Source organism: Netta rufina, assembly GCF_964035555.1.
Source record: "Netta rufina genome assembly, chromosome: 5".
Classification (NCBI taxonomy): Eukaryota; Metazoa; Chordata; class Aves; order Anseriformes; family Anatidae; genus Netta; species Netta rufina.
Genome location: NC_140128.1, coordinates 16,359,301 through 16,373,191, shown reverse-complemented (window position 1 = coordinate 16,373,191; position 13,891 = coordinate 16,359,301). Strand labels below are relative to the sequence as shown.

At 42.1% G+C, this 13,891-nt stretch overlaps 1 protein-coding gene across 2 annotated transcripts in view; it reads right to left on the bottom strand.

Moving 5' to 3' along the window:
- Positions 1-3,924: 3,924 nt before the first annotated feature.
- The window catches only part of SLC1A2 (solute carrier family 1 member 2), a 93,233-nt gene continuing 83,266 nt past the window's right edge, over positions 3,925-13,891 (bottom strand). For both annotated transcript variants that reach the window (XM_084288172.1, XM_084288171.1), the window contains one exon: positions 3,925-13,117. Coding sequence is in view for 1 of the 2 variants with exons in the window: in XM_084288171.1 (XP_084144297.1) it covers positions 13,043-13,117 (75 nt within the window). In the remaining variant the exon portion in view is untranslated. The remainder of the gene's footprint in view (positions 13,118-13,891) is intronic.

The window sequence follows — 13,891 nt, the reverse complement described above, 5'->3', positions numbered from 1 at the left end:
TAAAGTTTGTCAAGTCAAATAGGATCTGACATAAATTTAAGTACATCTATGAAAAAACCCTACAAGACTTTTCACACCTTCAGTAAAAAAGTCTCACTCTGTAGCACCCACCTAACAGAGTTGAGCTCAACAGCAGCTTCTTTCTGGTGCTGGCTCTGAGGCAAGCAGATGCATTGCAAGTAATGCCAAGTACACAGCTGAAGTTAGGAGTGTGTAGGCGGGCAGCAGGAAGTCAGCATGTGGCTCAGAGGCAGTGGTGGCTCTACAAACCAGACTCAGGGTCTGCTGAGTTAGTCCCAAAGTCTTTCAAACCCCCAGAGCAACGCAGGAGAGAGGAGGACACAGGAAGACACTTTCCACCTCTTTTCCAGAGGCTGTGAGTTTTGCACCTGGCATCTGAAAGCCTTGCCTCAGGCCATTGTGCTAGGGGGTTGTCCACTTGAATGCCCACATGCTAATGCTGTGTTGCAGTGCATAAAAGGTTTGGTCACAGCAGAGTTTTAGCCTTCAATCTAAATTTACTTGTAGTCATGAGTGTACATCTGCCTTCTGGCACCACATTTTCAAAAGCCTATTTTTTTTCCTGGCTTAATCCAAAAAAAAATCTTAGATCATTTTCAGCATCCACATTTTCCTCTCATGAATCAAGACTCCACGCTTTCATTTTACCCAGAACAAGCAGTAATAAACTGGGTATGTTTTGACTCATGGTTGGAAACTAAGTCTGCATTTATATTCACCACTTTTTATCAGCCTGTTCTTTTTAATAACAAGCATCTGTTTTTGGGCTGCTGCTGATGTTTGCTATCAGCACCCCCTCCTTAGCCAGCTTAGAGAGACAGCTTCCAGCAGATTTCAGCCTGAGCCTGGAGGATGAGTTTCTCTAAGATGAATTCATCGAAGCTGTGCCCAGTGCCCACTACTCAGTCTCGGCTGGCTGCAGCACAGCTCCTCAGCTCCTGAGCAAGGACAGTTTAGCAGTCATCACCACCATTAGGCATGTTTCGTTTTGCAGCAGAGGGACATCAGATTCACCAGTGGGGGCACATTATGTTTACAGTTATTTGGAACTTCCCTGCATTTCTTTTGTGGCTCATTTTCTAGTTAATGTTTCTTTCACTCGTCAAGAGAAAGTTTGAAATGAACTCTAGGTAAATATACTTGTTTGTTGAGCTAGAGACTCAACAGAGTTTTCCGGTGTTCATGAAGGATGAAGTTCCCCCACACAGAGAGCAGACTCAAAGCCTACATGTGGGTTACATGCCATTCATGTGGCAGAAATTGAGCCCAGGTACAGCTGAGCGGGTCAGCTTTGTGCTGGCTTTCTGCAAAGTTGTGGGTCTTATGCACTGAGCCTTTTTAGAGGAACCTCACAGAATCACGAAATCGTAGAATAGCCTGTTGTAAGGGTCCCACAAGGATTACTGGGTCCAACTCCTGGCTCCACACAGGAACACCCAAAAATCAGACCTCTGATCATAGCTGAAAAAAAAAAACATATGTACGAGAATGTTGTCCAAGCACTTTTTGAACTCTGGTAGGCTCAGTGCCATGACCACATCCCTGGGGTGCCTGTCCCAGTGCCCAACCACCCTCTGGGTGCAGAACCTTTCCCTAACATCCAGCCTGACCCTCCCCTGTCCCAGCTCCATGCCATTCCCTCAGGTCCTGTCGCTGTCCCCAGAGAGCAGAACTCTGCACCTGCCCCTCCGCTCCCCTCAGGCCACCATGAGGCCTCCCCTCAGCCTGCTCTGCTCAGGGCTGAACAATGTGACCTCATACATATTCCCATTTAGACCTTTCTCTTCCTTTGGTCATTCTTTAAGATTTTTATGTTCTCCTTACATTGTGGTGCCCAAAACTACGCACAGTGCTTGAGGTGAGGCCACACCAGTGCAGAGCAGGGGGTACACAATTGTTTAGTCAGGACTCCCCCCTCGTGAACCCACTTTGTCTGAGACCAATGACTGCATTATCTTTCTGGAATTTTTCAATAACTCCCAGAAAAATCTTCTCCATAATAACCACCACTCATACAGAATAGTGCATTCAAAAATTCTTGGTAAAAGGCAAGATAGCTATTTAATGCTAGCAATTTAGGTAGTCCTGGCAACTTGGGTGAAACCCTGCAGTGAATTGTTAGATGTATTTCCTAGGCTTGTCTCTGTTCCTAACCTTTCACAGATTTTGGAGCCAATCTTCTCTTTCTGGGGCATCTCCACAGCAGAACCTCTCAGGTGATTCAGGCCATGGGAACATGAGCCAGGAAGGCCCCTGGGCACCATGAGGATCAGTTTTACCAAATGAGTGTGAGAAGTGCTACCCTCTTTTAAGTTGAACCATGAACGACTACCACTGCTCTACCCCTGTGAAGGACAGGCCCTAGGCTACTTTCTTAGGCACTTGTCCTGAGGAAGTGCCTTATGCTGTGAGAGGCCCAGTTCCTTTGCCGCCCCTCCCCGTTTCAGTGGGCAGCCACCAGCTTTGTTGTTTATCTGTCTCCGCTGACGCATTTTGCTTATCACTGCAGAACCTGCCTGCCGCGCTAACGCCGCCGCGACCGCAAGGCCCGGCATCGCATGCACAGTCATTTCCTTCCTGCATCTCCTGCAGCAAAGGGGAGCCGTGGCTGCCTGCTTACATGGGGCCAGCACAGGGCCCATGCAACCACCCTTGCACCCCTGGAGCTCTGCCCCAAACCTGGCCGGGGTGCCAGTCCTTGCTGGCCATGTGTGTGCATGTTGCAGGGGTGCCTTCCAGCCTGCCAGCTGGTTGTTTTTTACGCTGCTCCCCTCCTACATCGCAGCCTGTTGGGGCCACCTGTTTCTTTCATATCCTTGTCCTGTTTTCATGCACCGATACAACGGAGGAGGCTGGTGGAGGTTTGGCAGCCCTGAAGTCTTCTCTCTTTCTCTTTCATGCCTGAGAAGGGATACAGGAATGGCTCTCAGTGTGGTCAATGCTTCGTGAGTATGCCAGTGATGGGGAATCTGGAGCTCTGAAGAGACCAGGGGGTTTAAGGCAGCAGAGCTGATTTATGAACAAGGCCAGGCCTGAACGCAGTAATATCCTGCCTCTGGCAGCCTGTGTCAGAGGCTCAGACACCATAACAAACCTCCTGGGCTTCAGGTTCGTCTCCCACCCTGAGATCCCCCAGTGCTGCAGGGGTCTTCAGCCTGCTCCTGCCACACCGGGCCTCCCCTTGCAAGCTCCTCAGCTGGGATGGCAGCCCACAGAGGTGCAGGCTGTGCCTCACAGGCTGGTTTAGGTTACATCTATTGATCACCTAGTTGTGGTTAGGTGAGATCCATATTGTGTCCTGCTGGGATCATAAATGCCGGGGCTTTCTCTCCATACATAGCAATGGCCAGTCCTTCAGGCCATGGCCCGTACCATGAGCATATCTCAATTCATGTACTAAGCGCAGTTTATTTCTTTACAAAGTTTACCAGGGATTCAGCAAAAGTGTCTATTATTTAATTTATTTTTTGTTTAAGGCTAAGATGAAGAGATTTACTTTTTATCAGGCAGGGAAGTGAAGCATGTTTCTAAAGCAACTGCAAGCAACTCATTGCATCCTCCTACTCTTCTAACATTTCTTCCTACTCCTCTAGCTTTCACTGCCAAGACTGCTTAAGACTTCACTGTGGTTAGCACATCCTGGACTTTGCAGCAGGGAAGCTCAGATGCAGCTGGTACCCTGGAACATTTAGAGCATACACATGAGGGGGCAGACTTCTGGTGCTTTGGCAAATCCAGGTCCAACATCTACCTCTCACAGAGATCTCATGGATCTCAGCATCTCACATCTGTCTTCTTTATGTAACCTCTCACCCAAATTATATCCAGGCTGACAGTAAAACTCACAGGTATAAGCGAGGAAAATTATGAATCAACATTTATTGACGATATGTACAGAAGAGGTACAACACTTAGTGAAATATTATATTCACGACTATTTCCAGTATAGAAAGAATGTCCAGTTTGTTTTATACATAAAAGTTACAGAAATCAGTGTACACCATAAGAAAGCATTAAAAGCAAATGACTACAGATAAGTGTAAGGATCTGAACTACAAAAATAGACTTAGTCTACAAGGCATTCCAGCTACAATATACAAGAACAGAGCCTCAAGTTGTGAGAAATTTTATCTGTATTCTTTAGTTTACAAAGTGTGCTATAGATACTGTACAGTATGTCATTTCAAAACCTAGGGAACTTTTTGAGTGTAAGGAAAAGACCAACCTGACCCCTCTTGCTTTTTATTATTTTCAGGTGAAGCATCTGAAAATATTCCATCTTATAATTGGTCACTTTTAAGAGGGGGAAGGAGTATCAGGAGCAGGAGCAGGCAGTGCACAGTCCCACAGCATGTGATTCACACTGAAACATCGTAGGAGGACTCACCGAGAAGGATACTTCCCATGCTTTAGGACCTAATTTTGATCTTTTTCCACTTACGGGGGATGAACATATATACATATATATTTATGAGAACCAGGCTCAGGTACCCTGGGCATGATCCAGATTTTTTTTTTTCTTGCTGTCTCAAAATCTTTCAGAACCACCTTCAGTTTTTGGCCACAAAAAAAAAGAAGTAATTTTCTTACAGATTATAGCCCTGATTTCAGAATAATTTTGCCACTGAATACGTACGTCTGTTTTATTATCTATTTTATGATAAGACATACTTCTTGTATATAACAGGCATCCTGGACATCAACTACAGTAGCTTGAGAAGCACTTAGCTTTACACTTAATTTCCAGTAGCTGTCAATATCCTCTTCTAACAATGTCAGAAGCAGTGGACCCTTGCCCATGAGTCTGTGCATTTTCCTTATAGTCTGTTCCTACCAAGGGGACACAGCAGGGGCTGGTGCTCCAGAGAGGACAGGCAGACCCTTGCTGCCCGCAGCATGCAGCACACTGCGCAAGTAGCAGACAGGGTATCCAGCATAAGGCAGCTAGATTGATTTCCCCCTTGCTCATTGTGCTAATTTAAGCAGTGACTTACTGAACTTCTGGTGGTAGAGTCCCAACGCATCAGACAAACAAGAATAAAACAAAACATAAACTAATCATTCTGTGCGTGCATTAATTTTTAGTGTCATAACAAATGTACTCATGAGGAACACATCTATGCTGGCATCACTTTTGCTCACTGCCAGGGAAGCACACCCATGCAGGTACTAGCACGTACCATGCTGGTTAGAGACCTGAAAACTAAAACCAATGTATTTACAGTAACTTGACTGAATACATTATTCTGAATGTTATCAGAACAGGATAGCCCATAACTGAAAGATAAAGCAGTTACTAAACTACGTAATTGACTCAGTTGAATGGCCAGAAGGAAAACAAACTCAGACAAAAGAACAAAAACCAAAAGTAGAACAGAATTTTAAAAGATGGCCTAATTTGATGCTATGGTTCAATACACACCAACGAGTAAAATTAAATTAAAGCACCGCTACCCATACTGTATACACCATTTCACTGAAATTACACATTGATAGCTACATTATCTACACTAAGTGCAGAGAGGCACTGGACATCATGCTTCAACAAAATGTCAAAACTGGTATCAATAAGGTTTTACAGCTATTAGTGACTCACTTAGCTCTATTCTACCTGCAGTTCCTATTAAGATAATACGTGGTAAAACTGATTTAAAATACAAGAAACAGATTAAAATACAAGGGTACATCAACACACTTCCTACATGTATATCTACCAGAAATTTAGTCTCCAAAACCTCAGCAGAATAACACACCCCACAGATTTCTGAATAGATGAAGAGATGCCCAATATCAGTCACACTGGGATAGCAATATTTGCTGTTCAATATTTTCTTTGTTTTTAATCATGATCAAGGAACTTGTTGACCATAAGGGAAACTTTCTGTGATGTAAGTGTTATTAATATTTATATTAAATCATGTTTATTCCTCTCCAAACAGTACTTTGTTCATTAAATAAAATTATTGTAGCCATGGCCTTAATGCCAACAGGTATTTGCCCAATGGGAACAGACGACCATAAAAGAGAAGCAACTTTTACTTGTCCTGGTCAAAAAAATAGTGTTTGATCTCTTTAAAATACATAAGAATGCAGGAGGTATTTGTACAGATGCTACCCAATTGCAGTGGTCCCATGGTGGTTCTGTTGGTCCCCTTTCAAGAAGGCAAAGCTTGGTGGCCAAGTCATGAAGTCTTTCTGCAGGCTAAACTCAAGTACATTACATTATAGCAAGATGGACTAGGTAACTGACAACCTATCTTTTGCCTACCCAGATCTCCAATTTTCTTTCATCAGCAGTCTGAGTGAGTCAATTACACATGATCAGGTCCTAAGAAAGAACTGCAAGATTTGGCAAAGGTAATACCAGGAAAAATGACAAAAATGAGGGGCAATTGCCCAAGACAGTCAATCTAGAAGATTGTTCAGGTTATTATAACATTGTTCTATAATGAACTGCAGCATTTAAGGACATCTTGAAATTCCTATTTGCTTCTTGCATTTTGTGCTTTGTTTATAATTCATCACTAAACATAACACAGAAACATTTCATTGATCCTAAATGCTATGAGAAAACTGGTTTTGTTCTAAGGTACAGATCACCTTTAAAGGCCTATCCCCCTATCTTATATGGTCATATAGAAAATATTATATGAAAATATGAGTGTCTGTAAATTACAGATACTAGGCAATTTAGTTCAGTCTAAACTGTAGTTTCCAGAGAACAAGTACAAACCCCTAAAACCTATATTAATAACTACATCAGGATTGAGCATATCATATTTATATTAATATATGTGCAGTGTTTTCTCATGCATTCTACAAGCTACAGCTCACACTGGACCATGGGAAATGGGATATATTTAAGAAGGGCACAGGATATGTTGGATGGAAGCGTATGCAATTGTTTTTAAGAAGGAAGGACAACCTGTAACACACAAGGACTCACAAGCCCATACAAAACACCAAAATGGACATGCGATAATCTACAATACTGACAGCAAAACCAATTTGTAAACACAGTTTGCATACAGTCTTTGAAAAACTGTAGAAAAGAAATAGAAAAGAACGATACAAAAATCCCTGCAAACTCTTCTATTTATGTACAAAACACTGTACAGGTACTAGACAACCCAGGTTGTGTGATGCTGCGTATGGCACTTTCCCTTCGTGTAATGGTGTATGCCACAGAGCGTCATTAAAAACAATTGCGGGGCTCCTGAATTTTGAAAAATCAAACTAGAAGGATTCGACACTCCAGCATCAATCAGCATTGGCTCTGCAGCAGAACACAGACATAAAAGGGGATCAAAGGTTGGGTGAGAAATCTCACTGGTCTTTATGCCTTCCCAAATCTTGCCTTAGCTTAGTTATTTCCATCCTGGACCAGCAGAGACCCATTCAGTGGCTCAGTCATATGCTCTAGTTTTTTTTCAAAAAAAAAAAACTAGCTGCAAAAGCACAACCACCTTATCCATGAGGATTTGTATCAGCTTGGTAGTGGGAAGTCACCAGGCTTCCCCCAAGCATGGAAAAAGTCTCTGGGATGGTGGGCACAGCCGAGGGATGGTTCCTCAGAGCCTGCTCATGCAAGAAGTGAAGGAATGATCAGCACCAGGGAATCAGCAGCTGTTTGGTTCATTCACAGCAGCAGATTTCAATTTAATATCAAACAAGATCAGGGGGAAAAAATGAGGAAGGCACCCCTTCTGCAGTGTACCGTAATGGGGGTCCTGATGTAGGCATGCGGAACTGCGGAGCCTGCATCAGGGTTAGGGAGAGCCACAGCCTCTGTGTCTGCCAGGAAGAAAGATCAATGGCTTTGGAAAGAATACGGATTTAATACATTGTTTGGGGTAAATTGTGAACAAGAACATAACACTTTAAAAAGTAACATGGTGAAGCTGAACACTTTGTTTACAGCTGGCTGCCTTCTCTGACAGTTCAGCGTTGTAATTCCTCCTCTCCCCCCCAAAAAAAATAAAAAATAAAAATAAAAATCCTTTATTTACAGGTATTCAGATAAATATTTGGGAAAATATTTTTCCTTAAAAGTCATTGATAGCATTGGAGAAAAGAAAATCACTCTTTGTTCAGAGAGGGCTTTCTGGTGGGAGCAGGAGCCTCCACACAATGTTATGCAGGGATGCAAGCAGAGCGATAGCCGAGGTGAACTGGCCCAGCGGACCATACACCTACTCTAATGACTAGTATGAAAAATATCTTAGTATTATCGTGTCCTTAGAAGTCACAGTAACAAAACAAGGATAGTCTTCTGGCTCATAACAGACTAATATTACAGTACATTTTTTTATAAAGTGCCCTTATTTACCCTTCTGTAAATGAACTCAAATGCAGCAATAAAAATAGATGAATGGAACTAATGAAAAGAGAAACAGTTATACCATTAAGTCTCCACAAAAGCATTTCTCTGAGCATGATACTAAAGCTCAGAGCTTTCTTAAACTTATTTAAAGAAGTGGATGTCAGAGGTGAGGTTTAATGCTGCTTGTGTTTTTAGGGATTTGTGCGATTGCTGCTGTGTTGCTACAACAAGTCTGCAACAACACAAGAGAAGGCGAGGAAGCAAAGAAAAATGAGGCAGTTGCCAGAACAAATTTGTTCAAGCACTGCTGCTGCAGCTTCTCAGATGAGCAGTCTGCTCTTCTGAGTGTTGACTACCAGAATTGCAATGACCCTGGTAGTGCTGGAAAACAAATCAGAAATCCATATTACTCACATCTTACTCACACATCTTAGAGTGGCACAATGTTTGTAATTCCACGTGCTTTGAGAAAGAAATGGAGGTTAGCTGTATCTCACGGACAGAACAGAAAAAGAAAAAAAAAAAAAAAAAAAAAGAAATAAAAACTTAATGACAGCAATCCTTATTTTTGTGCTGAGTTTTAAATTCATTGCTGGATTTGTACAGCATAGAAACAATTAGGCCAAACAACAAGAAGCATCTTGGCAAAAACCTTGAGGGTGTGAGAATCACCTTCATTTTAAGCAGCAGACAAAGACTACTGACTCAGACAGGATTGTGAAACACCTTATTACTTAGTGGAGACAGGAAGAGATCTGACCTTTCCTGACACTTTCGTGACTCCCCTGGATTTCAGTGGGACTTTTGTGTAGCCAGAGCATTGCTGGCCCAGGTTTCACTACAGCAAACATAGCTTTTCAAAGATGTAATGAGTTTCTCACTGATTCAAACGGAGGGCATGCATATCAGCATGGTTCACATGGCTTGTCCCCTACCTATCTGAAGCATCTTCCTGTGTAAGAACCACATGTGCATCTTACAGTGGCACAGCCTTTGTTTTCTGAGGGAAGCAGTGAAGAAGAAAACTCAGTAGGAAAGTGCTCCACCTCTTCTTTAGCTTCAGCATGCAGTGCGCTTTAGTTTCAATGAACAGGTATCAAGAGAATGCCGACCTAGCTTCAGCAGTGAATGCACAAAGTAAATACATATGTACTTAATTAGTCATGCAGTTAACTGAGTCTTTGCTTGGTTTAGACTTTCCCATGTGCCAGAGTGCTGCCAATAATGTAAAGGGCAAAGGGTATCACAGCTGCACAGACAACGGGGGGGGGGGGGACGGACAGAGCAGCACATGAGGTGAACATAAGAAAGAAACGTTAATTCCTCCAGGAACTGCACAGAAAGCAAATCGCTTTCTACTCTGCTTTTCCTTTAACTTTGCCACCCCAGTCCTGGAAACAAGCACAAAATGTTTGCCACATGCAAATGAATGCAGCAACATTCCTAGTGAAACTAAAAAGAGACTAGTCAGTGACCAGCCCTGCCTGCTGAAACGTGAACTTGTATTAGCTGAAGTGGCCAGGCCCTGGGTTAGTTTCTGTTTATTTAGTTAAGTAGCAACCCGGCCTCATGTGGAATGAGCAAATCGAGAAATGCAAGCCAAGAGTGAGTTACATTTTCCCAGTGAAATGGAAAGCTTTTTGATGGTTAAATACAGTGATGTGCTGGAGTAACACTATATTAAATATTCAGCCAGGCTAAAAGCAGAGGAGTTTACCAAAAACAACATTTCTCCTTCTCCCACATCCACATTTAAGTCGAGAAATGCCTCCGTAATTATCTTTTGAAACTTCCCTGAGTTACTGTATCTACAGGATTACCATTTTAAAATCACAGTCTGCTATTCCAGTCCTATCAAAAGGCCCAAATTTATTTTCCCTTGTGTGGGTGGAGTTTTTCTAGCATCTCATTCCTTCCTCCCCTAGTCTCCATCTGAAGAATCACTCTTCAAAGGACAGCATGTCCCAGGCGGGTAAGCGTAAGCACATCATAAGTGTTTCTCAATATGTAATTTTGTGGAGCTGCCCAGTCACATGTTGCTGGCATTCCTTTTCATTCCCAACTGCTGAATGCTTTCAAAAGACAGCTAGAAATCTGCAGACTGGTTTTCTGAAGCTGCTCTCAAGACAAGCGGTCACTGTGGCTGCTCCTAAGAGACTGCCGCGGCGAGCAGGACAGCAGGACACGCGCTACTGGGCAAACGCAGTGTGCTGCTCTTGGATATAACCACCACTCCAGTCACAGCGAATTTCACTCGATGCGAGCTCACGCCCTCAGAACAGGGAACATTTCAGAGTACCTGCACACTGCCCTAGGCACACTTCTGGCACATAACAGAGAAGAGAAATTGTCTTCAAATGCAGACTAGGGCCCTGATCCCCAGACACTCTCCATACCCAGACTTTCAGTTCAATATGGACAGGTGGCATAATGCTTTCTTTTCTTGCTATCACAAATGCACTTTAAGAAGAAAGCATTTGGGAGCGTTCGCGTGTCTACTGGGAGAAGCAGCAGCTCCAGGTTAATTCTGGGTATGATGATACCAATGACCGAAGAAAAGAGAAGATCATCTGCCTATCACTTCTCTGGATATCTACGGTTCCATCCATCAAAAAAGGATCCTTAAGATGATTCACAAGACCTCTGGAAAAGGTCGCCACCTCTAATATACATTAGAGGCCTACAGCATTCACAGTGGTTCAATACTTGCTAAATTATATAGGCCATTTTGTTTAGGATCATAGCAATGGCATGTAAGTGAGGAGAGAAATACAAGGGCAAGAAGAATAGTCCACATCAACAAATGCATGAATGAGAGGTGCTTTGACAATTAACTTGGTCTTGCACATCACTCATCATGCAAGCAGCCTTTGCTGGTTCACGTCCATGTGCATTTTCAGAGGTCTTTATATGAATGCAGATGAGCAAAAGCAGATTATATTTATATTTTAATAGCTTCTACAGAGCCGTATACCACTCCACAGTTCAACACATTATTCCTGCTTACACCTACAAGAGGTCCATGCACAGACACTGAATGGCATGTGTCCCTAAATGTTTTGGCTCTGTTCACGGCCATGTCTAAGCTCACAGTACACTCATACTCGGTCACTCTGAGAACCTCTGCAAGCTCCCCCAGACACTGCACGGGGCTCGCTCTGTGGGTGCAGCCTCCCAGGCTGCTTGGCTCAGCTGCGCTATAGAACATTGCTAGTAGTACAGAGGCGTTCACCAGTGTCTGAACATTGCAGAGTATTAACAAGCACCTTTAGAAAACACTTCACAAGGCGATTATTGTGGCTGTAATTTCTCCTGACAGGATGAGTCAGCTATATTATGTTGACAAAACACCATCTTGTTAAATCAGATGCCACGTGCTCTAAGAAACGTTTCTCTGACATTAGAAATGTATATGAATCATTACTCTACAAAACAGAGAAAGAGAGAAGTAATTCAACACATTGGTCTAAATCCTGCAATTCTTGTGTATTCTTCATTCAGTCCTAGCCCTGGCCAAATTCCACTGACCTTAATAAGGAATTTGGCTTAGTAATTATTTCAGGATTTAGCCATTCTCTGACATGTGACATGAACTTGGAAGACATACACTTCAAGCCAAATGCTACTGATGATTACATTCAAAACTCCCAATTATTTAGTGTAATATATTTATATTTTTTTATATGGATCATCATCAAGTACCCAATCATGACATCCTTGCTCACGCTTAGTAGTACCTTACTTGAGCCTCCCTTTCCACATGAGGAATCCCTCAGACTTCAGTGGAGCAGAGTGAAGAGTACGGTGCTACCTGCTTGGACTAAGAATGACATAACTGAGCCCATGGTATTCTATATTTTGTACATCAGGCATTGGTTTAAGAACTATTACACCCTGCAATAATACTGCCTTGTATTATCTGATGCACTGTGGTCACAGAGCTGCACGGACCCATAATAAAATGGAGCTGCACCTGCCCTGGGACAGCTTACAAAAAATGTATCATATGTACATGCAAATCTAAGGTCTTGTCTTAATGTCAAGTATTAGTTGTACTAATCTAACAGAAGGTCTGGGATGATTTATTGGCTTCCATACGTTAACCTTGCCCCTGGATCTAAGTTCAGTCTGAAGTAGGCACAAAAGTTCAGTGCTTCCCGTGCCAGGTTCTTCTTATTATTGTAACAAATAGAAATCTTGGCGGGCATTTTCAAAAGCTATTTTAGCCATGCAGTGCCAGCTAGATCAGGTGTGTCACAAGAGTCACTGAAACACTTGGAGGTCTGCATGAAGTTATATTTATCTGAAACAATTTGTGACCCTGAGTCCCTGTAGTGAACTGTACTGGCACTGTGATCTTCCCATGTTGCAGCATTTACATTCTCTGCGTCTTGAATGAACGGGGAGGCGGGTGAGAGCACATTGCACTGCATGGAGTATTCTCCAGCTGCATCATCCAAACAGTAACACAAGGGAGACAGATGGTTACGGATCATTGTTTGGCAAAGATGCTACAATGACTTTATGAGATCTTTGCTAAGTTTCAGTTAAGAAATTAAGTAAGCAGAAACTGTAGATGTTAACTTTAAAAAAAAAAAAAAAAAAAGAGAGAGAGAGAGAAATCTTCCTTAATCGTGGTATCTTTTACCAGAAGAGAGCTTCAGGGCTTATTAAAGATGGAGCTGGGAATCTCTTCCCTTAGTTTTCGTGTTTCCACGGCTCTTCTTCAACCACACTGAAGTCTGCAGATTTGCCATTGGTTGCCAGTGTTACCTGCAAGTAATTATCATCAACAACCGACTTAAAGGCCAAGACACTTTTACAAGAAAAGTCATGACTTTTATATGGAAGATCATGATATTTACAGGAATTACATACACCATGCCTTATATATGCAAAATAAATTTATTCAGAATTCACAACACTCACAAATAGTGAGACAGTGAGACTCCTGTTCCTTTATTATATTGACTAGAAAACATTAGGAGTAGGAAAAAGTTCCATATTTTCTTAGCCTTTATTGTAGTTTTGTTTTTAATAAATGTTTCAGATGTTTAATAAATGTTTCAGATTACACACCTATCTCCTATTGATTTTTCTGGGTTATTTCATAAATGGTTTTTGTTTGGTTTTTGTTTATTTGTTTTTTTTCTATGTAGAAAGTTGTTATTTTTTTCAGTAAAATTCCCTCACAAAGCAAGATAGCTGATGCAAGGAAATAAAAAATGTGCAAGGCAGGAATAATCAAAGATATATATCTATACAAACTCACCTATAATTACACCACCTTTAAAGAAATAGAGGAAAAGATACGTTGTGAAAGCAATTTTCATTGTATAACTATTTCTTGTAGTATATAAGTATGTAAGATTATGCCTACAGTAGGGCCAAAAATTCATAGCAATGCTACGTTTGTCTCATACAAATTAAAGCAAATTGTCACTCTTGTTTGCAAAGATCCGTGCTACATTTTTTAGTTTATAAGTATGGTAGAAGACGTATAGTGATCTACCAACTCATGGTAAACACCGGCCAATATGTTGCATA